Source organism: Xiphophorus hellerii, chromosome 5 (genome assembly GCF_003331165.1).
Source record: "Xiphophorus hellerii strain 12219 chromosome 5, Xiphophorus_hellerii-4.1, whole genome shotgun sequence".
In the NCBI taxonomy this organism is placed as follows: Eukaryota; Metazoa; Chordata; class Actinopteri; order Cyprinodontiformes; family Poeciliidae; genus Xiphophorus; species Xiphophorus hellerii.
This window is the reverse complement of record NC_045676.1, coordinates 34,358,835-34,382,804: the sequence shown is the minus strand read 5'-3', so window position 1 is coordinate 34,382,804 and position 23,970 is coordinate 34,358,835. Positions and strand designations below refer to the sequence as shown.

The 23,970-nt window shown below is 40.5% G+C and overlaps 1 protein-coding gene and 2 long non-coding RNA genes across 7 annotated transcripts in view; 1 reads left to right on the top strand and 2 right to left on the bottom strand.

Annotated features, from left to right (window-relative positions):
• Positions 1 to 5,950: 5,950 nt before the first annotated feature.
• Positions 5,951 to 7,158, bottom strand: LOC116720026 (uncharacterized). The gene is made up of 2 exons (XR_004339302.1): positions 6,515 to 7,158; positions 5,951 to 6,295 (listed from the first exon to the last, which is right to left on the bottom strand). It is a non-coding gene; the product is annotated as an uncharacterized LOC116720026 (long non-coding RNA).
• A 7-nt stretch (positions 7,159 to 7,165) lies between these two features.
• LOC116720027 (uncharacterized) lies at positions 7,166 to 8,250 on the top strand. Its single transcript, XR_004339303.1, has 2 exons — positions 7,166 to 7,685; positions 8,114 to 8,250. It is a non-coding gene; the product is annotated as an uncharacterized LOC116720027 (long non-coding RNA).
• A 3,537-nt stretch (positions 8,251 to 11,787) lies between these two features.
• ern2 (endoplasmic reticulum to nucleus signaling 2) overlaps positions 11,788 to 23,970 on the bottom strand; it is a 31,859-nt gene continuing 19,676 nt past the window's right edge. For 3 of the 5 annotated variants that reach the window (XM_032563017.1, XM_032563018.1, XM_032563020.1), the window contains 8 exons: positions 23,058 to 23,247; positions 22,887 to 22,983; positions 21,600 to 21,799; positions 18,975 to 19,122; positions 17,156 to 17,283; positions 16,932 to 17,055; positions 15,657 to 15,724; positions 11,788 to 15,561 (listed from right to left, as the gene is read on the bottom strand). In XM_032563017.1, the coding sequence (XP_032418908.1) occupies positions 15,379 to 15,561; positions 15,657 to 15,724; positions 16,932 to 17,055; positions 17,156 to 17,283; positions 18,975 to 19,122; positions 21,600 to 21,799; positions 22,887 to 22,983; positions 23,058 to 23,247 (1,138 nt within the window). In that variant the 3' untranslated portion in view covers positions 11,788 to 15,378. Of the gene's footprint in view, positions 15,562 to 15,656; positions 15,725 to 16,931; positions 17,082 to 17,155; positions 17,284 to 18,974; positions 19,123 to 21,599; positions 21,800 to 22,886; positions 22,984 to 23,057; positions 23,248 to 23,970 lie in introns of those variants that run through there. The other 2 variants (XR_004339301.1, XM_032563021.1) reach the window with 2 other exon arrangements.

Here is a 23,970-nt window from a genome sequence, read left to right as displayed (position 1 = left end):
ATTTCTCCACCATAAGCCGTCTCCAAAGGCGTATCAGAGAATATGGCAGTACATCCAACCGGCCTCACAACCGCAGACCACGTGTAACCACACCAGCCCAGGACCTCCACATCCTGCAGGTTCACCTCCAAGATCGTCTGAGACCAGCCACTCAGACAGCTGCTGAAACAATTGGTTTGCATAACCAAAGAATTTCTGCACAAACTCTCAGAAACCGTCTCAGGGAAGCTCAACTGCATGCTCGTCGTCCTCATCGGGGTCTTAACCTGACTCCAGATCGTCACCGTAACAGACTTGAGTGGGCAAATGCTCACATTCGATGGCGTCTGGCACGTTGGAGAGGTGTTCTCTTCACGGATGAATCTCGGTTTACATTGTTCAGGGCAGATGGCAGACAGCGTGTGTGGCGTCGTGTGGGTGAGCGCTTTGCTGATGCCAGTGTTGTGGATCGAGTGGCCCATGGTGGTGGTGGGGTTATGGTATGGGCAGGCATCTGTTATGGACGAAGAACACAGGTGCATTTTATTGATGGCATTTTGAATGCACAGAGATACCGTGATGAGATCCTGAGGCCCATTGTTGTGCCATACATCCATGAACATCACCTCATGTTTCAGCAAGATAATGCACGGCCCCATGTTGCAAGGATCTGTAAACAATTCTTGGAAGCTGAAAATGTCCCAGTTCTTGCATGGCCAGCATACTCACCGGACATGTCACCCATGGAGCATGTTTGGGATGTGCTTGATCGGCGTATACGAAAGCGTGTACCAGTTCCCACTAATATCCAGCAACTTTGAACAGCCATTGAAGAGGAGTGGACAACATTCCACAGGCCACAATTGACAATCTGATAAACTCTAGAGGTGTTGCACTGCATGAGGCAAATGGTGGTCACCCCAGCTACTGACTGACTGACCCCTTTTTACTCGATACATGCCTCGAAGCCTGGATTCAGATGTCGCATCTCTAGTGCTAGCTAATGTTAGCATTAGGTAAAGTGTATGAACTAGGCTTGTGTAATATTCGCTTGTGTTTATGTTGAATTCTTTAACCAGCACACTTTTATTGAGTTGCATTAAGCGTTGCAAAATACCAAATGTATCTAGAGGAAATATGTGTTAAAAGCTGTTATGTAATGCCTCCCTCAGTCTGCGTATTAGATGGTGCATTGAACCTAAAGCCCCTGGAGAGGTGGCAGCCTCTCCATGGAGAGAGATAAAGCTGCCACCTTATTGTGGTGGAGGGGTTTGAGTGACCCAGTGATCCTAGGATCTATGCTGTCTGGGGCTTTATGCCCCTTGTAGGGTCACCCAAGGCAGACAGGTTCTAGGTGAGAAACCAGACAAAGCGCAGCCTGAAGACCCCTTATGATGAGAAATAACGTTTGCTTTGGTATTCCCTCACCCAGACATGGGTCACTGGGGCCCCACCCTGGAGCTTATCGGAACTGTGGCCGCAAGGTTGTCTGTGCCTGTTGGTGGAGGGATGTTGTCAGGCTGAAGAAGGAGTCCTATCAGGCCTTTTTGGCCTGTGGCATCCCGGAAGCAGCTGATGGGTATCGGCAGTCCAAGCGGCATCCAGCTCGGGTGGTTGCTGAGGCAAAAACTTGGGCGTGGAAGAAATTTGGAGAGGACATGGAGAAAGACTTCCGCACGGCTTCAAGGTAATTCTGGTCCACCATCAGGCGCCTCAGGAGGGGGAAGCAGTTCAGCACCAACACCGTTTATAGTGGGGATAGTGGGATGCGGACCTCGACTCGGGACGTTGTGGGCCGGTGGTGGGATTGAGGAGGTCTTCAAAGTACTCTGCCCAACATGCCTTCCTTTGAGGAAGCTGAACCTGATGACTCTGGGTCGGGGGTGGATGAGATTCACCCGGAGCCTGGTCCGCATTTCCGGCAGTAAATCGGGTTTGTTTCTTTTGAGGGTTGAACTCTGCCAGGGCTTCCCTTTGTCACCAATTCTGTTCATTACTTTCATGGACAGAATTTCTAGATGCAGCCAAGGTGCTGAGGGGATCCGTTTTGGTGGCTTTAGAATCGCATCTCTGCTATTTATGGATGATGTGGTCCTGTTGGCTTCATCAGGTCATTATCTGCAGCTCTTGCTGGAGCTGTTCGCAGCCGAGTGTGAAGCGGCCGGGATGAGTATCAGTGCCTCCAAATCCAAGGCCATCGTCTTGAGCCGGAAAAAGGTAGAGTGCCTTCTCCGGATCGGGGGGGGGGGGGGGGGGGGGGGGGGGGGGCAGGAAAGGGGGTATCCTGTCCCAAGTGGAGGAGTTTAAGTATCTTGGGATCTTGTTCAAGAATGAGGGTAGAAGGGAGGGGTAAATCGACAGAAGGATTGGCGTGACGTCTATAGTAAAAAAGGGCACTGTACCGGTCCGTTGTGGTGAAGAGAGATCTGAGTCAAAAAGCGAAGTTCTCTATTTACAGGTCGATCTACATTCCTACCCTCATTGATGGTCATGAGCTTTGAGTCATGACCCAAAGAACGAAGTCGCAGATACAAGCGGTTGAAATGGGTTTACTCTGCAGGGTGTCTGGGCTCTCCCTTAGAGATAGGGTGAGAAGTTCGGGAGGGACTCAGAGAAGAGTCGCTGATCCTTCCTGTCGAGAGGAGCCAGTTGAGGTGGCTTGTGCATCTGTTTAGGATGCCTCCGGGACGCCTCCCTGAGGTGTTCCGGGAACGTCCCACCGGGAGGAGGCCCTGGGGAAGCCCCAGGACACGCTGAAAGGACCATGTTTCTTGGCTGGCCTGGGAAAGCCTTGGGATTCCCCCAGAGGAGCTGGAACAAGTGGCTGCGGAAAGGGAAGTCTGGGGCTCCCTTCTTAGGCTGCTACCCCCGCGACCCGGCCCCAGACAAGCGGAAGAGGTGGGTGGGTGGGTGGATGGAGCTGGATGGAGCTAAAGTGGGAAAGCACACCTGACCGCTGCACCAGTGTGTCATTAGGTTCACGTTAATCCCCCCTCCCCCCTCGCCAGGTGATTAACATGATTAACAACACATTATTTATTTACCAAGTACATAATCAGTGGTGTGGATGAGGGGAAGCGATGTAACTCTTAAACATATATTTTATTCCAGATGCAAAATGAAAAACCAAGCTGGTAGATCACAGGCCGAAGTAGGAAATTCACATAATTTCTGTCTTTTTTTAGTGTTAATTGGTGTGTGTGCCTTGTAAAGAGTTTTATTTTGAATTATATGTAATATGCCTTTTGCTGTCTTATGTTATGAAATAAAATTGCTGTTCTAATTCTTTGTTCCAGTTCTTTATTGGTTTTAAAACTAATGCATACATTGTAATAAAAATTCTAAAATTATCACCAACATCGTGACAGAAGAAATCAGGCTTAAATCTGAGCTTTTTTGAATCTGGAACACATTAGAACCAAATGATCAAACTTGTTTCATTTCTTGTTATTTTAACTTTCTGTTATTTCTCTTTTTTTCATCTTCATTATAGTTGGAGCTGGACCGGAGGTCATTTTCCCCATGGTAGCTTCCTGGAGGGAGACATCGGCTGAGCTAATGTTGCTAACAACGCAACATTTTCTCTCTCCTGTCATTAACGTGTTTTGCTTTTCTTTAACATAGAAAATTTTACATCAGTAGCTCTATTTTTTATTCTTACATCAATGCTTACCTGGCCAATTGAGGTGGCAGAGTACATCCTCTTAACCACTGACGAATGTGTCAGAACCATATGGACTGAGGTGGTTTCGTCAGCTTGAGCCAAGATTTTTCTTGATAAAATGACTTCTCATATTTTAGAATAGAATAGAATATACTTTATTGATCCCCAAGGGGAAATTGCTTATTTGTTGAAAGCTACTCCATCTTAGGTAATAAATACAAAGTTTGTCAAATATATATACCGAAGCGCAGTATTGTATAGCAACGAAGTAAAAATACTTCACTACTTTACTTAAGTATATTTTGGAGTACTTCATACTTTCCTCGAGTATGAAAATTTTTGATGACTTTCACTTTTACTTCACTATATTTCCGAACTTAATTGCGTACTTTTACTCCGATACATTTTCAATGTGTGGTTTAGTTACTCGTTACAAAAAAGCGAGATAGAGAAACGCAAGTGTTTTGACCCCACCTACTGATTGACTGCAACAAAGTCGGTAGCCTGCTTGCCTGGGCTTGTTCATCACCACCAATAGGATACACCTGTTTCGCTTCTCCCATTAAACACAAAGCAAGTCTCGCAATCAGCAGCAGCCACATGGAGGAGGAGACGGAGACCACAACGACTGCAACTACGTCGGACACGGCTCCAGGGGAACCACCAGCTGGTGATGAGAGCCCATGGCCTTATTTAAACACAATACACTCTTTCGTGGGTGTTAAAGATTCGTCGTACCACATGCAGTGTATGTTATTCCTGCCCGAAGATGTGGAAATTCTATCTTACAAAAACTCCCCGTCCAACTTGAAGAAACACATCGAGGTAACTTCTTATGAAATGGTTATAATCCTCCTGTTTCAGTAACTATAGCTTGGTCACTAGGCACTATTGTGAAATCTTGAGCATAACGTTACCTGTATAAATGAACTTTGTTTGGCATTGTTTCAGTTCCACACGTGGTGTATTTAGCTTAGGCCTAATGTTGACTGTAGCAGGCTACCTAGACTCCTCTGTTCAAGGGGGGACAGAAGCCATAGCGATAGCAATTTAGACTAAATTTAACGAATATAGGAAAGGCATGCAAGTTCAAAACCACAAACCATTAACATGTGCTACTCTTTAAAACTGGAACAATTTATTAGCAGGTTTAATTTTGCCTGCACTTGGTTGTGTACATTATTTTAAGTGTATTTGACAAGTTTACCAAAATATAAAAAAAGTCATTCAAACTGCATTTGCCTTGTTTTACTTTTTACTTGTACTTTTCATTACATTACTTGAGTACATCCATTTTTACAGTAATTTCCATTCTTAAGTACAAGAAGTTTCAGATACTTTAAGACTTTAACTCAAGTAACATTTCAGTCAGTGACTTGGACTTTTACCAAAGTCGTATTTTGGAGAGGTACCTATACTTTTACTTGACTCTGAGATTTCAGTACTTTATACAACACTGCCGAAGCGTGATAAGTTGAAAATGACTAGATATAAACAAAAATAAATAACAAGCAATCACATACAATATATTAATCAAATAACCTATAAATGAACACAAAAAAAATTGAATCAATTAGCACAGACTTGGGCATTGTAAAGCTTGATGACAACAGGCAAAAATGACTTTTTGTGGCGCTCCGTGGTTTACTTTGGCAAAATGAGTCTCTGGCTGAAGGTGCTCCTGTATCCGGCCAGCACGTCATGAAGTGGATGAGACTCGTTGTCCAAGATGGCCTGCATCTTGGGTAGGATCCTTCTTTCTGATACCACTGTCAGAGATTCCAGCTTCACTCCAACGACGCTACTGGCCTTTAGTCTGTTGTTGTCCTCCACCTTCAGCCTACTGCCCCAGCACACTACAGCATACAGGATGGCACTGGCAACCACAGAGTCATAAAATATTCTGAGCAAAGTCCGGGAGATGTTGAATGACCTCAGCCGCCTCAGAAAGTAGAGGTGAATGCATCACTATGCATTAAAGAAGATCATATCAGTCAGATTAAGTAAAATATCATCATACTCAAACCAATCAAAATTATATTTCTCTGAAAGGTAATTTCTCCTTTTCAGGGAGCTTAGACTGTATGAAAGGAATCATTGAAATATACTATGAAATATTTAATTTGAAGAATCCCAATAATAAAACTTCAATTGTGAATTGAATGATTACATTGTGTAACCCGTGTTGCATTCTAGGATTAGTAGGATTTGAAATAATCCAAATTAAAATCAATCCAAGTGATCCCTTAAAAACTAGGTTCGTCTGCTGGAGGAGGTGGCAATTTGTAAAAAACACAGAGACAGCTAGATGGTGCAAAAATTGGTGAGTTGTATTAATATTTACAATATATACAAGTTAGTCCACAATTTAAAGTCCAAAAGAGTTCCTTATACCAAGGAAGTCAACCAGACTTTGTTGATGATGAAAGGGAAAAAACAAAATAATAATAATAATCCAGTTCCTTCAGTGAAGACTTGTTGGGCTGAATCTCCAACCAGTTCGGAAGAGTTTCCTCAGATAATAGGTGTTGTATTTCCGGATCCGCTTAAACGGTTAGCTCGCCAGTCTGGTCAGCATGAAGCCAGACAATCCTTGCTGTATTCTAGACCCTTCAGCCACTCCTTGAGCGGGGGATCTGCAATACACCTGGCCTGTGTAAACAGGCCTAAATAATCAATTTACATGTACATGTATTTTCTTATAATTGCAGGAGTTTACATAATAATTAAATGCAACTTATGCAAAACAGTATTTTTACGCAACAATGGTTTCGGTAAGCATTTCAATTTGAATGTGCTTTAGATCGGTGTATAATTACAACAGGCTGGGGAGACTAGTGCTAGCATGCTAGCTCCCGAGCAAACACTCACCAGTTCCCTCTTGACCAACCGTGATCTTTACAACGTTCGGTTGATTAATCACCCGTCTGCAAGTTAACAGAGGTACACGATTGAAGGATATACAATAGATATCTGAAAACCGCTTTGGGAACAGACCAGAAGCCTACCTGTTAGGGGTTGAACCAATTAGTCGACTAGTCGACTCTAGGACGTCTCCCGAGTTTTTACATTTCATGTCGACTAGTCGCAGTCATGTGATTGCCGGTGGTGACAGCCTGTGCTGATCTGACAGCACAGTATACGTCACAAGACACAAGAAAAATAAGTTAATACATTAGTTTAAATGATATGTAGATGGATGCATATTTGTGGTTTTACAGTGTTTTTAAAAGGAGATGGAGTTGCAGCTGCAGTCCACTACAAAACACGAGCCGTCTAAAACTCGCCCCCTTCCCGCTAAGGATGTCACTTAGCCGGCTCGCGAGTGTCTTTGTCACGACGATCTAACTAATACATTATGATGTTATGTTGCTGATTAAATAAAGATCTGTGGTAATGACAGCTGCTGATTAAATAAAAGCCTGTAGTTGGTAATGACAGTGTATACTTGTCTGACATATATATAGCCGTGAGTTCGTGCTAAGAATGACACTTCGTGCTTAGAAGTGTCATCAGATCAGTGTTGGGTAGTAACGGATTACATGTAACGACGTTACGTAATTTAATTACAAAAAAAGAGTAACTGTAATTCGTTACAGTTACAATGAGAAAATATGTAATTCAGTTACAGTTACTTCCGAAAATATTAAGAATTACAAATTTAGTTACATTTAAAAAAAAATATGAACTAAAACCTTTGCGAAATATGTAATGATATTTTTATTGCTTTGCGCCCTATATCGCCGTTTCCCGCTACGGCTCCTTGTCTCTATCATATTTGCCAGCCGCAATGCCACTCTGATGATCCGTCCTGTGCTGGTGGAGCCTCCTGGAGGAACAGCAAGCGAGCGGACGGTTCCATTTCAGCTCAAGCAGCGCATCAAAAATGACAGCCTTCCAGCACTGGAAATATAAGGAGCATTTCATTTACATATGTGAAAATGGCTCAAATTTAACCGTGCAGTGCAAGAAGTGTTTGCCGGCTATCAAGAACTTGTCCACGTCGAAGCAATCTATGTCAAACCTGAGGAAACATTTAGAGGTAAGTGCAACTCACTGATAGACGAAGCGTATTGTTTTACGAATATTTGACTGTTTGGTGTTGATGCATGACAAACGTTGGAATCTATTCTTTCCCATGAGACATTGTATGCAATGTGCCAGTGTTATGGTTTTCATGATGAACATAAAGTAAACTAGAAAATTCCTGAAGAAATTTAACTGGGGCCTGCCAAAGTGTGCCCGTCGGTTTGGACCCAGCGTTCTGATGCTAAAAATTAGCATCAATGCTAAGCTTAGCTAAATAGTAGTCATTAGCTTGTGGAATTTTATAACTTGCTTCGCAAGTCAGTCAGTCACTACTCTCCTTATGCATTGCTATGGGCAGGCCCCAATTAATGCTACTTTGAACATATAATTATTAATTATAGTATATTTTTCTTCTATCTTTTTTTCTCTCTCTCTTTTCAGAGGAAGCATCCAGGCGTTCTTCTGAAAGGCACGTTTAGTCCATCTGATACTCGGGACCCATCGTCCATCTTAATTCTTGATGCACTGTAGTGTGCCGTGTTTAATTTTACAAGCAAGGGTGTGCAAAGAAAAAATCACGAAAAATAAAATGTGATGTAAAAGTCTTACTTTGCTTATTTATTACTAAACTAGAGCACTTCATTGTCATTGCACATGTATGAAGTAATGAAATGCAGTTTGGCATCTAATCAAGTGCAACGTGTGCAGATTGTACAGCATGCAGTATTTAGAGATAAAATGCAGTTATTCACAGCTAGGGTAAGGAAAGATGGTTGATAGATATGTGCAGCAGAATAAATAAATTACCCCTAGGGAAATGCATGTATGTGCAGAGCCACTGTAGATAGGGCTATACAGGTGCGAATTGAAGAGGAACACTGTACAAATGTTGGGATGGTACAGTAAGGTATGGATAGAGGGGAAGGAAAGACTGGTCTTTGGGAAGAGTTCAATAAGGTGACCGCTGTAGGAAAGACGTGGTTTCTGAACCTGCTTGTGTTAGTCTGCAAACTGCGTAAATGGTAGAGCCTGGGGGAGGAGCAGAAAAGAGTATGGCCCGATGAGAGGAGTCTGAGAAAATCTTACATGCCTGGTGCTGGCATCTCTTCTTGTGGACCTCCTGTGATTGCCTGTCAGCAATTCCCTCTCAGCTTAGTGCTCTTTTAAGGTTCCCACTCAGTTCTCAAAAATTAAATGTTGAACATGGGTCAATACTCATTAAAACCTCAAAGTAATCCAAAAGTAATCTAAAGTAATTAGTTACATTACTTTTTAAAAGTAATCGAAAAAGTTACACTACAATTACATTTTAAACAAGGTAACTTGTAACTGTAACGGATTACATTTTTAAAGTAACTTACCCAACACTGCATCAGATCAGCTGTCAGAAGTGTATGACACTCTGACAGCAGATCTGACAGAACACTGGCTACAAAATGGCGTGACATTTTTCCGTGAAAACGGGTAATAAAGCCTGTACGTTACTCCAAAGCTTTGCGTCTTGCGTTGCTATGACGTCACAACAACTAGTCAACTCGACATCGACTCGACTTTTATCATGTTGACGTTGACTAGAAAATATCTTAAATCGTTCAATCTGCTGAGTCAGCAGAGCTTCCTGCCGCGCATCGGGCGGAGGAGAAGCAGGTGGTTTCGTTGAATTCAGCTGTAACCAAACGGGATCCGTTCATAACAAGTTTGGCTTGTGATGTTCCAAAAGCACCATGTAGTCAGTGTGATAATTTGACTCCTATAGTAACTATCCAGAGATCATCAGCATCAGCCTGTGTTTAGAAAAAAAAAGTCAGACCCGACTTTGTGCAACAAACTTTTCCCCGCTGCTCACGAAGAATCTCCATAATAGACTTAGTAAAAGCAGGAGAAGGGGAGAGTGTGTGTGTGTGTGGGGGGGGATGTGAATAGCTGAATAGCCATGGAGATTAAAATAGTTCTCAAAATGCATGAAAAAATCAAGGCAACACTTCAGGTATGCTTTTGATGAGGGAATAATATAACATAATGCAGAAAAGTCAATTTTACATATTACTGCCCCTTTAAATGGGATCCGTCTGTGACAGGGTTACAGTGTTCTGCCTTTTTTTCAGCTCTATCCAGTCCCAATGACAACACAAAAAGTTTTAAGACAAAATATTGGATTTTAGGTTGATGCATGAACCTTGAAAATGATGCATCTCTCAGTTACTGTGTTGTGTTTTAGGTACATTAGATTTTATTTACTGGTCAAAAAACACATGGCTGTATTGGCCTTGCATTAGGCTGGGGTGCTGTAGAAGTCTTTGTAGAAGTCCTTTTTAGATAAGATCTGATCTCTTTTGTCCTCCACTAGTCTAATGTTCTCTTTGGTTAATTTCTGGGAGTACCAGGGTTTCGACCTCTCCCCTGAAGTCCCGAAAGAGTCCCAAAAGACCTGAGTCCAAACTGACGACTCTGATGGCTCAAATTAGCATCCCTTCTTCAATTGTAAATGTGGCCGTTGACCGTCAGGCCAGAAGGTAGGAGTGTGAATAGTCCATGTTGGGGGTGGGTATCTATGATACCAACAGGAGATCAGATCTCCTGTCTAGTTTTGAAGCATACATGAAGTGTTTTTTGGAGAGATGTGACCTTTTGCAGCTGATCCATGATGTTGTGCTGCATTATCCAGGTCATTTTGCCAAATGTACATAGAGTTTGCAAAACATACAATCTGTTTCAAGAAATATGCAAAGGTTTTTCTAAAAGAAATTAGTAATGTTTTTCTTTTAAATATAGCTAAGTGGGTTTAAAATGACAGTTTAGAAATAAACTAACCAAATTAATTGTGTTGATCCACCTCAAAAAAATCATGCAAAAAGTGTAAGCAAAAGAAATCTGGGAGACTTTGCACATGCAAATTTGCATGCAGCCTTTTGTGCTGTGGAGGATAAATAGGTGACTGCTTCACCTATTTAGTTCACAAGAACTAATGGCATTTATTTCAGTCATAATCTTGCGGGGGGTGACCAAGGTTCCATCACTATGTGACAGCTGGTCAGCAAACCTGGCAAACATGATTGACATGGCAGCACTGAGTGCACATGTGCTTTATCAGGCATGCATTGGGGTGCAGGAGAGACGGGTGGACTTCCTGGTTGAGCTTGCAAAAGAGTTGGGTAACTCTCATGTGAGTGAGAAGAAGGCACACAAGGAGAAACTGCTTCGGCAACAACCTTCCACACCCAGCTCAGGCAAAAGGGCGAAGTGTCAGGTCAACCATCGATGCAGGATGCGTGTCCTGAGGCCGAAACATCATCAGTGACCCCTCACACCCCCACCATGGACTGTTCTCCCTGCTGCCCTCTGGAAAGAGGTTCCGCAGCATCCGGTGCAGGTCCACCAGGTTCTGAAACAGCTTTTTCCCACTTGCCATCAGACTGCTGAACTCTTAACTGCACTGCACTCAAAAACTGGTCTCCACTTTATACCTTGCACATGTACATAGCTAAATAACTTCTATTTTACTGTCAGTCCTGCACTTTATATTTTATATTTATATTTATATTCATATTTTATACTGTATTTTATTTTACTCACAACATTGGAACCTCAAACATTGTCCTGAGCCGTATGCAACGAAATTTTGTTCTGTATACACCCTGTGCATGCAAAATGACAACAAAGTCAGTGTAAGTCTAAGTCTAAGGAACAATTGTGCAACTGTGACATGCGTTGAGGCCATTACCAGGGTACTTATAAGGTAATGGCCTTATTTATAGAACAAAAGCACCTGCTAGATAAAATCCTTCAGGTCAGTTGGCCCATCTCTGGACTCCAAAGGTAGAAATACAAAATGGCCTTTCTCTGGTACTTGCAGTGTTGGTTAAGCAGGCTTCACAGAATGCTGTCACCGTAAGGTGAAACAAGTGGGCAGAAATGAGGGGAAAGAAGTCCAAAGAAAGGCTTTGAAAGACCTCCAAAAAGTCTGTTGTTGGTCAAGAATACAAGGCAGTCTGTCTGGAAAATTAGCATTGGTCTAAAACTTTTACGCAGAATAGTATGTCATTTTCTGTCTGATGATTTGTTCTCTCTAATATTCCTTGATTTAAAAACAGAAAACATAATGAAAATGAAACTTGTTCATTTATCCTTTGGCACACCCAAAGCATTGCTTTAATTTGCTCAATTGAAAAAAAGTACAAAAGTTTTATTTGTCATCATTTGTGCTGGTAAAGAAACAAAAACAACAAGCTTGCTTCCAGCAGTTATAAGAACAAAACAAAACAACAAAAAAGCATTTTTCTGGCATGTTTAAGTGCAGATGTTTACTTAGAAGTGGTGATCCATTGAAACAGCAGATCCAAAACCATCCACTCAGGCGTGTAGCTTTATGTTTCTACAGTCATTAAAGGCTAAATGACCAGAACTTCTCATCCTCGTCTGAATTACATCCGTGATGCAGTCTGAAACCGTGATGCTCCAAGTTCTGCTTTAGGAAGGGAGTCAGTGTAGCTACCATCAACAAAAAGTGTAGTCAGACACACAAACACAAACTAAAAAACAACCAACAGCGGAGACATTCAGCAGCAACAAGAGTGCAATGTTTACCTGCTCAAAAGAAGTATCTGTTTCCTGATATGCAAATATTTTCCTTTTTATGTTGTTTTCAGTAAGTTAGGTAAGGTGAACTTACCTAACTTAAGGTAAGTTCACCTTAAGTTAGGTAAGGTGAACTTACCTAACTTAAGGTAAGTTCACCTTACATACTGACACAAACCCACAGTCCGTGTCTGTAAGTAACGGACTGTTACTTACAGTCCGTTACTTTCAAGAACCCACAGTGCTCAAACAAAGTTTGTCTGGTGACAGTTTCTGAATTTCATTCAAATCTACTTTAGGCTCTAAAAATATTCTTAAAATAATTTTTGGACACCCTGAGCAGGTTTTCTTGCGACGTACAATGAGTTTAATACAAAAGTGAAACTGCTGAACAGAGGCCTATTTTTATTATCCACTCTTCAAAATGACAAAGACAAGAGAACCTGGTCATTCATGTAAGGCAGGTATGTTAATCTTCACAAGTCTGAAAATTGCTACAAGAGCATATTTGAAAACACAAATTGTGATTGAATCTGCAGTCAAACAAACAAAAAATGTAATTTTCCTAAAAAAGATTTAGTAAAAGATTTATTCATTTTAAAGGTCCACTATTATGCTTGGATAGATTCAGGCTAGGATAAGTCTATGGACTATACACAACATGTTCATTACATTTAATATACAAAATCATTCTCAGATATTAAAATTTCACCCCATCAGTTCACTGTTTTGAGCTCATTTAGGAATGCACTGTTTTAGGGTTACATCATGCTTATGCAAATAAGCTGGCCAAGTTCTCTCAACTCACTGTTTACATTAGCAGACATACGAAAATGGACCATACAGCAGACCATACATTTTTGACTCTGAGTCAGACCCAGAAGCAGAAGTGAAGCATCCTGAACAACCAGCAAGCCACAACCACTGAAGGATTAAACATGGCGGATCTGACGCACATTTACATCATTAATTCAAATTCTGAAGATTCTGCTGTGCTTTGGGGCAATGTGCTATGATGTGAAGTTGAGCAAATGACTGATGTCATTTGCTGATGCACACTAATTCAGCACAAAGATCGTTTTTTTGTCCGCAAATGCATTAGCAGACAAATGCTAAAATATATATTTGCAAGGTTAGCGGACAAGCATTTCTTCCAAGATGTAAAAAACTATTCATGCAATGTCAGTAATGTCCAAGAATCTGAAATGTTTACACAAAAACTGCATCTTCTCAAGGTAGACTTTCAGTTACAATCCCAGTTTACTGGAATTGTACTAACTGACAAATGATGTTGATACCAAACAACACTACAAAACACACAAGATACCATTATTTACTTACATCGCCATCATTTGCAGGTTTGTGTTTAAGAGTAGGAGCAGAACCCTCCTTCATTCCCAGTCTTTGGTCAATTCTGTCATGTTCTGTTGATAGTTTTCAAAGGATTCCTAACTAAACTGATCTGTATAAATTACTGTTGTCTTTCGCAACATCACAGAGACATTGCAAGCAAAAATAAAAATGAAGCCATGTAGCTTTGTTCTATGTGACTGGGAGAAAATGCATGAACGCATGCTCTGTATTGCAGTCGACAGCAAAACATTTTCCTTTTCCAGTAGCCACTGCAGCGGTAACTTGGTAAAACCGAAGCGCCGTTACCCGGTTAGTGCACTGCTTGTTACACGCAGCATATGTGTAACATCTTGTAATGAAGTGGGTGGAGCTCCACTTGTGATGCCAGGTGAGGGTGCTAGACTTGGCCTTTGGTTGCCAGGTAAGAAATTGTGATGCAACAATTTACGTTTCACAAGTAAGATGGATATATTACCATTTATATCTTACGAATAGAATATTACTATACTGTATTTATGTCCATCAACAAAATGCCAGCTAATATTGGCTCTAGTGCTTGGTGTAATACCGGAATTCAGCCCCCACAATGAAGGCTAATATATGACTGGTAGTGTGCTATGTAAAATGCTCATCATACATCAATATCAAAATATTCTATTCCGAATCTATTATGTTTACCCCAATAAGAATATTTAAATTTGCTGAACCATGTATCAATCCAATTCAAAAACACTTAAAAAATACATTTCCTGTAGCTATGAAAGCTGTTTGAATAAGGTTTACAGTAAAAAAATCTTGAAAATCTGTCAGGATATGTGTTTTTATCTGTGTTTATTTTGAGTTTTCTGTGTCCCTGAGTCTCTGTGCTGTCCTGTCTCCTCTTGATCATTCCCAGGTGTGTCTCGTTTCTGTGATTACCCTCTGTGGATTTAATGCCACCTGTGTGTCTGCGTCCTTGTCGGGTCCTAGTCGTTTGTGAGTGCTGTCTCTGTCTTCATGTCCATTCGTATAGCTAGTGCTACCTGTGTTGAGCCCTGGTCTCCGCTCTGCAGTGCTGCCTGGTTTTGCACTTTATGTTGGCTTTTTCTTCATTAAATCATCATTATTCATCTAACCTGGTTCCATCGCGTCTGCCTCACCACTCATCCACACCGCCCCTCATGACAAAATCTGTTTAGTATTTAGCGAGTTTCTGATACATCATTGTCCCCGTCAAACATACTTTTCTTTACTTTATTTCAAACAAATAACATTAACATACATAGAGGATCTACCTATTTACCTAGATCGATAGATGCTTTCAAAATATAAATGTAAGCAAAAATGTTAAAAGTTTTGAGAACAAAAGACATGAAATCCTTCTTTCAGACTTAACGTTTGTGCTCTTGGATTATGGCAGAAAAAATCCCCCATAGAAGAGAAACAAGCAAAAAGTGAATTTGGAATAATAGTGGACTTTTAGAGCTTTTTACACACCATTACCAGGGCTTGATAATAATGTTATTCCTATTCATTTAGTTTAGTGTTTTAGTTCTCAGAAGCACTTTTCCTCTATTTAAAAGGTGTTTATTAAATCATTTAAAGCCTTTGTAAAGAAAAGGTCTAATAAAACCCATTAAAAATACTTTATAAAATTTCCAAAGGCATATAAAAACTTCTTCACAGCACTGTAACCTCCCCCTGAAACAGTGTAGGCTTTACAAAAGCAATAATAGGAAACTGTAAAAGGCTCTTTTTCTTTCTGTGCATAAAACAAGGAGGGCTGAGTCATGTGAAAGCTATTTGGCTTTGGGTGGCAGATAGTAAGGGTGAAAGAGCCTCTCATGGGTGCAGATTTGCAGGGCGGCATGTGTGTGCATCAGTAACCGTGGAAACCGGGAGGTGAAGTAGCCGACAAAGCCTTCTGGAAGTTCCCCAAGGGTGTCCTGGACCTCTGGTGGCAGCTCATGGTAGTGATGCTTCTGTGATATTTTGAAAACAAAACATGGTCCTACTATGAGAGTGAGGATGTGTAACTGTCCTCTGTAAACAGGCAACATGTGGGGACCAGGCAGACCTTGTTCCTCATGGCTCTGAGCAGATCTCTCACCGAGTTTCCTTTGTACGTCCTGAACCGCCTCAAATCTGGAGCAAAAATTAGAGCAACAACTCATACCTCTTTTTTTCTGCTAAAGGGAGCAGTTTTCATTTTAGCACACAGCGCTTTGCATGAATATTCACAAATGCTACATATATCAAATATGACTTTACATAAATTAGATTTTGTAATTTAATGGCTTGAAATTGGACCTCTGTCTCTTTAAAAACTCCTGCTTTTTCTGAAGAGCAGCTGCACCTTGAAGGTAGCACTTCGTCCACCAGGCCTGTTGCACTGCTGAATGGCTGCCATGGAGATTAAAGGATTTCTTAAACATGCCTAAAAGAATCAAGGCAACACTCCAGGTATGTTGATGAGGAAATAACATTGTAACATTACGTAAAGCTAAAAACAAATCAATTTTACATAATACTGCCACTTTAAAAAACTTTCCCCCAATTTTGTTAGATTATAACCACAAGCTTCAACGGATTTTACGTGACAGACAAACACAAAGTAGCATAAAATTGTAAATGATTTTCAGAAAGAACCTGGCCTGGGTTTTGAAAACAGCACAGGGGATTGTGGGAACTCCACTCCCACAAGGGACTTCAGTATAAGTAGGCTAGAAGTATCTCTGTGGATCCCACCCCCCACCAGACCTCCAACCCTCCCACCGTTTCTACTGCCTCCTCCTAGACAGTGGTACTGGGACATAAAAACACACAGCACCAGACAGTTAGACTGCTCCTTCCCCAGAGCTGTTAATACCAAACACAGAAGGATTCCCCCATCAGCCACACACACCATGACTTTCTGTACATATTTAAGCTACACACCTGCACATACTAGTATAGTACATTAACCTTGGTGTTTTATAGTTTGTTTATTTGTCACATACTGTATGTGCCTCTTGAGATGCAGAGTTTACTAAAAAGATCTTATGTGTGAACACATGAGGACAATAAAGAAATCCTGAAAGCATGGAGTACAATCAATATCAATCAATATCAATAAAATATAATTAGGTTTAATGAGTGCATTCTCTAGTGGTACAACTGTACTAAATACAACTGGTGCACTGAAGTAGCAGAGATGCAGTCTGAATAATATACAGAAGCAGCTGATTCCACAGTTGAGGAGTAACAGCTGGGAAGCATCTGAGAGCTGGGAAGCATCAGCAAATCCCAAAAAATACATGGACGTTTATGGGTAATATTCCAGGTGTATGAAGACTTTTGTATGGTACTGCACCTGTCTGCAGAGGGACAGAGATGTGCATCCTCCAGTTGGTTCGGACCACTGCTCTGCCTGCAGTCTCCAGTCTGACCACAATCGGACTCTCTGCTGGCTCCTTCTCTATGCGGTCGCTGACGTCCTTTCAACAGCAAACACAGGACAAACCTGAGCGTAAAGGAAGCAGACACCTCTATTGATAACAAAGCTGCTTTGTGATTGATGGAAAAGTTGTAAATTACCTGGAAAAAGAGCAGCTGCTTCTCAGGGCTCCAGAAGAATGGATGTTTGAGCACACAGGCGGTGGAGGGCCGGGACTCTGCGTCAGCGCTGATCATTTGCTCAATCAAGTCCTTTGCTATGACATCATCTAAGAGAGCGAGACACAAGGGTGATATCCAGGTTTTTAAATCTTTGGTTAAATATGAGTTCACTAGAACTGAGGGACTGACTGATTTTAAAGTCACCATTGATCATTGTTATGCAGGAAGAAATTGTGCCCAAGAAATCACCTGAGCTTCTAGCTTTTAGAGTAGATGCATGTTAAAAATAAAGTCAACTCAAGATTTTCAGTATGAGAACATAATACAAGTTGCTTGAGCATTACCTAACTGTGCTAATTTAAGTACAACTTGTTTTACAAAAAGTAAGCCAAAGTGTAAAAGCAGTGTGTTAAACAGGAAACGTATCCTGACATCTGCCACAGGAATAAGGAGATTGAGTTGTTTTAAATCCAACAGTCCTGACTAGCTGATCATCAGCCTCTGTGAGGACCAGTCAAATCACAGGTTGTTGCTATTAAATTAGAGGAAAAAGATATTAACAACAATCTTAGAGTAGGTAATTATTGCTGTGGAATGTAAAAAATCTGTATTTCCCACAATTTAAAATGAATCCAAGCACAGATTTTTCATGAATGAAGAATACAATTATTAGAGGCCATATTCTACATTTTAAAGGTTACAGTTTATGAATCATCAGAAATCGTTGAAACAATTAGGAAGTACTTACTAATAAAAACACTAAATCATGCAATTTCTCTGCAATAAGAACTGAGTTCAGTCGAAGTTTAAACTCACAGTGAAGCTAACAGTCGTGAGAAAGAGTAACTCCTGGAATACATCCTGCTAAAAGTGCAAACTCAGCACATTCAACATGGTACAACTGTACTAAATACAACTGGTGTATTGAAGTAGTAGAGATGCAGTCTGCCTAATATACAGAGACAGCTGATTCCACAGCAGAGGAGTAACAGCTGGGAAGCATCTGACACTCCTGGTTTGAGGACAATTCAAAACATTAGGTCAGCAAATCCCAAAAAAATACATGGACATTTATGGGTAATATTCCAGGTGTATGAAGACTTTTGCATGATACTGCAACTGTTGGACCAAACTCTGCTTGGTCCAACTCTATTAACAAAGCAAAAATAAAACATGTTGCTTTTCTGATCCAAGAAGTCCTTCATACATGTCAGAGATGGGGCGTCTACCAATTCACAGGGTGGAGAATTTTTGTTCATCACTTTTAGAAAAAACAGAGTTTCTAAGTACAGTCAGATTTTTTTCACGGTGTTTTTACTTTTTGAGTTTTTTCTGCTTACACATTTTTTCCCTGGACTGGCCAAACAAAAGGGGAGATGATCTGTTATATTGTTACCTCCCTAAAACAATGGCCAAGTCTTTTATTGCTTAAATCATCTTTCGGCAGAAAATGTCTAGACCATTATTTTAGGAAGGTGATGTTATTGGAGTGGGTCATATTTGGAGAAAGCAGCTGCCAAGCACAGTGGTGAAGGGATGATAATATGGGCTTGTTTTGTAGCCATGACTATGCATCTTACATTTTTTAAGCCAACCATGATGTTCTTCCATTACTAAATAAATAAAAGAAAATCAAGTAAAAAACTGTTCAGCATTAGTTATGCAACATATCATTTACTATGATATAAACCACATCATAGTAAATGAAAAAAAAAACAATGAGCCGAAAGATTGAACGTGAGGTTGTATTTATCTCATTTTAAATAACTTAAGGATACAAGTGAAAAGCTGCCCTCACCATGAATGTCATCCATGAAGTGTGAGAGTGAGTACTCTCCTGAAAGGATGTTGACCTGTCGTCTCAGAGCCTCGCCAAAAGGATGCTGCCCTCTGCTGACTACATAGTAGAACACACAGCCTGCTGAGAACACATCCACCGCTGATGTCTGGAAAAATGGTAGGAGGATCAAGTGAATCTCAAAAAACAAAAAAAGCACACCTGTCAGATGTGAAAGATACAAAACTAAGTAAGTCTTTTGCTGTTAAAGTTTACTATTCATCGCATGCCTAGGAAAAGGGGCAAATTAAATTTACTGAAATGTTGGTACATAAACACAGGAAGGGTAGATTTATATTGGTAAACGGGATAATTGATGGAACAGCAGTGTCATTTATAAATGTATATGCTCCAAATGAGGATGACCAGGGTTTATTAAGTGAGTTTTCAATGTGATTGCAGAGTACAGCTCTGGCCTACTGATTATGGTGGGAGATTTTAATTGCATAATGTGAAATCTAGATAGCCATTGGCCCAACTCATTAGGGACAATGATGAAATTAAAGGGGTTTTGATTGGCACAGAGGAACATAAAATATCTCTTTACGCAGATGATGTTCTTCTGTATTTGTCCGATCCTACAACATCAATGCCGCACTTGAAAGGAATGATTTCTGTTTATGCATATTTTTCTGGCTATAAAATAAATATTGATAAGACAGACAATAGATGTCAATAGCAATATTCCACTAGGGGTTAAACAACAAAGCGGTTTTATGTGGCCTGAAGAGGGCGTCAAATGCCTAGGCATCAGTATTCCTCTTTCATTAAATGATTTGTATCACGCCAACTACAGTAAAACGCTGTAAGGACCTATGGTGATGGTCAACGTTGCCTTTGTCCTTCCTCGGTCACATTGAAACCATTCCCATGAATCTGTTACCCAGATTTTATTGTATTTGTTCCAGATGTTACCGTTTGGAATACCAAAATTCACATTCACTAATTTGAATAAAATTATATCAAAATTCATATGGCAGAGCAAGCGCCCTCACATAAAATATAAAACGCTACAGAGAAGCAAGACAGAAGGGGATCTCAATCTCCCTGTTTTAAAATACTATTTTTGGGCAGCACAGTTAAAACCTTTAATTTTGTGGATTCAACAGGATTCTCAAACAAGATGGCTGAGCATTGAGCTATTGCTCTGCACCGTTAAAGGTATTGCCATTTTTAGATATTCCAATAAAGGAACTGCCGTTAGAACCACAATTAACATTTGGAACAAAGTACTAGTTGCTTTTAAGTTGTCAAGAGGTTCACTCCCAATTTCTTAGACAAAACTTTTTCAAAATGGGCTGAACAGGGACTTACATTTCTACATCAGTTATTCGACAGGAACAACCTTATGTCATTTGAGGAGTTGAGTGGGCATTTTCATCTGATGTGATTTCTTTAGATATTTACAGTTGCGTTATTTTTTGTCTACACACTCTTGTGGGAAAGAGTACAAAATCCCACACCAATAGAGAACTTTCTAATTAATTTCCAAAAAGGGGAAGCGGGTAAGAAACTGATAAAGGTTTATAGGGTGTTTCTGTCAATGAACCTTAACGAACCCACTTGGACAAAACAAAGATAGGAGGCAGAGACGGCCAAAATCATTTCTGATGAAACATAGGAAGGAGTTTGGACTGAGGAACATCGAGTTACAAACTCAAATGCATGGTGAAAATATAAATGGAAAATTATTATTATTATTATTATTTGTTCAAAAAGTAAGGAAATTGTACCAAATGGAAAAGATAATACAGTGAAACCTCGCTTTAGCACGGTTCACCTTTCATGGCCTCGCTGCTTCGCAGAGTTTTTTGTGCATTTTTTTTTCAAATGCATTGTGTTCTGCATCCTGATTGGCTAAACAGTCTCCACGCTTCTTCTCTATCTGTGTGCCAATAACGTTATGGTATTTAAATATACATATACAGCTTGGTAAATTTTGGCAAATATTTTTGCCCAGAAGAAAAAAGAATACTTTGTATTGATGATTAAAATGATTATTTTACTGTAGTTATTTGTAGGAAAGCGTTCTATTTGTTAAAAAAAAATGCTCAGGCCTGAAAACAGGTTTTGTTCTTTGGTTTCAATGTAGAGTATTTAATTATGCTGTATAATAACTGTTAAAAATAAAGGTAACTACTTTACGGATTTCGCCTATCATGGGTTCTTTTCGGAACGCACCCCCCCCAAAAAAAACAAGGGTTCAGTGTATACTTATTAAGACTTCAAAAAGCTACTTTTAGTCTAAGAGGGGGGGCAGCAGGAGCTTTATTTATGTAAATAAGTCCAACAAATTTGGCTTTTGGTGTGTGGTGCCAAGCTGTCCCATTAAAAGTGCATCCTTATTTTAGGACTGTATGGTGATGCTGAAACCACAAATGTGATGCTGAAATTTTGAAATGTTATGCTGAGATGTCTAAGCTGCGAAAAAACTTAGACACTGTCAACACTCCTGTTAACTGTTGCTGGTGTATGGCTGTGTAATTGCTCTGTAAAAAATTATTCAAATTAAAGTTCTTAAAACAAACCCAAAACAACAAAGACAGGGAATATAAGTTTAGCGAGTTCAGGTTCAGTTTTTCCTACAGGCTTGTTTCCAGGAGTCTCTCGCAGAACTTCCGGAGCTATCCAGCCTTCAGTTCCTGGTATTCCAGAGCGCAGTGAAAAGCTGCTCCGACCATCTGGGATCTTCTTACACAGTCCAAAGTCTGAGATGAGTGCTCGGACTTGACCCAGAGAATTTGGCCCAGAGAGGAGAATGTTTCTGGGCTTGAGGTCACGATGGACTTCATAAGGAAAAGACGAAGGAACTTTAATTTGCAACAACAACAAAATATTTCTTAATGCTGCAGTATGTAACTTTTATAAAAAATGTTTTTTAAATATTTGTAAAAGCTGTTACCATGTTGTGACAGTATATGAGGTACAGTAGATCATCTGTGAATAGACTGACCTCCTGCCTGACCTACTATTGTCATCTTAGCACTGTTAATCAACCTTGTGAATGCACTGCTGTCATGATTCATGTTCTATGTCATGTCCATGCTGTGTTTAGTCACTGTGTTCAGCTCACCTGCCACGCCTGAATGCTTACTTGTTCCACCTGGGTCCCGCCCTACTCAAACACCTCTCAGCCTCTGCCTCCTTGCCAGATTATCGACAGCCACGAGCTAGTAGAGATCAAGCGTTTTCTTCCAAGTCTTCAGTGTCTCTAAGACCCTTTTCTGCCCACGGATTTACCCCTTGCCAAGCCCTTCACGGATCCCTTCTGTTTTGGATTTCTGCACCCTGACCCAAGCTCTACCCCACCTTTAACTGTGTATCACCAGTTTTCTCCCCTCTCTTCTCAGAGCTGTGTTTAATTACCTCGGCCTGAGGAGCAACCAGAATTTGAAACTAAAATTAAACTTGTTTTTTCCTTTGAGTACTCCTGAGAGTGGTTGAATTTCCGGGTCCCCACAAAATGTCCTTACATTGCTCAATGTGTTCATGCTGGAGAAACAACTTATTGCTACAAGAAAATGGTCATTGGTGGCTATGTTAACTATGTGAACATTCTTCTGCTGTCAGGAAGAAGCTGCAGAGAGCTAGTGGGGGACAAAAAGGGGCAGGAGCAGTGCCACATGAGATTGTGATTGACAGTGCTAAGATCTGCCTCCTGGCTCTGATTGTTTCTAATTAATACTGGGAGAAGGCAGAGGAGCTATATATATTTTTTTCTCCCATGTTCAGTCTAATACCATACTGTCACCACATGGTGACAGTTTCAATAAATATTTACAAAAGTTATATACTGCAGCTATAAGATGTGGATTAGAAATATTACACTTTGATGAAATGCTAATATGAGCACAAAATTAATCAATTTCAGACCTATATTGAGTGAATGCAGATGAGAAAGGCCACACATGGTTTGCTCCAGAAGAGTTATATTATCCAGCTCAGGAAAGCAAGAGGAATCCTCCACATACTGCAGAGAACACAGTCAGATACATGAATTCTTGGTATAGGGATGCATGAAGCATTCTGTTGGGCAGTGCTGACCTGCTGCAGAGTCACAGCACATAGCTCGATGGCAATGTAGGTGAAGAGACGGTCTCTCTCTGTGCAGAAGTATCGGATGACGTTGGGGTGTGTGTCCGATTCTCGGAGAAGCTGTACTTCTCGTTCGGCTACCTCAAAACACTCAGGCAGAATTCTCTTCACGGCAATGTGACGTCCGTCAAACCTACCCCTAAAATTCAAGACAATATTTATCTGAAACAATGTAGAGTAAATTAACACACAATATGAATAAAGATTCAGATCTATCATTTTATGTTATTTGATCCTAAAGTTATATAGTGTCTTGGAAAAGTATTCATTCCCCATTTGTAATGTGACTCAACATTGAATCACATTACAAACTTCAAAGACTGAATATCATATTACAAGCTTTGCCACAGATCCTCAATGGGATTTTCCTTTGAACTTTGACCAGGTCTACTCATTCTAATCATTCTGTTTCTGGTGATTTTCCTGCTGGCAGGTGAACCTCCACTCCACACTCAAGTTTTTTTCAGGCCTCTGACATATTTTCTTAAAGAGTTACTGTTTATTTTGATCCATCCATATTTCAATCAATTCTGACCATCTACTTTGTCCCAGCTAAAGAAAATCACAGGGGCGCAGCATTGGCGCAGGGAATAGACCCACTTATGGATGTGTCAGTCCTTGATGCGTTAGTGACACTTTATGTCCTCTTTTCCCCCCCCATTTCGTCCCTGACTTGTCTGCTTTGTTTATTGGTCTTCATGAGGCTCTTTGTTTTCTAATGTTCTCTAACAAACCTTTATGACCTTCAAAGAAGAGCTACATGTGTACTGAGACTAAATTATCATATTTATTAATTGTGTGACTGCACAAGGCAGTGGACTTTGTTTCAGGGTATCACAATAAAAAAGGGGTTGAAAGGGTT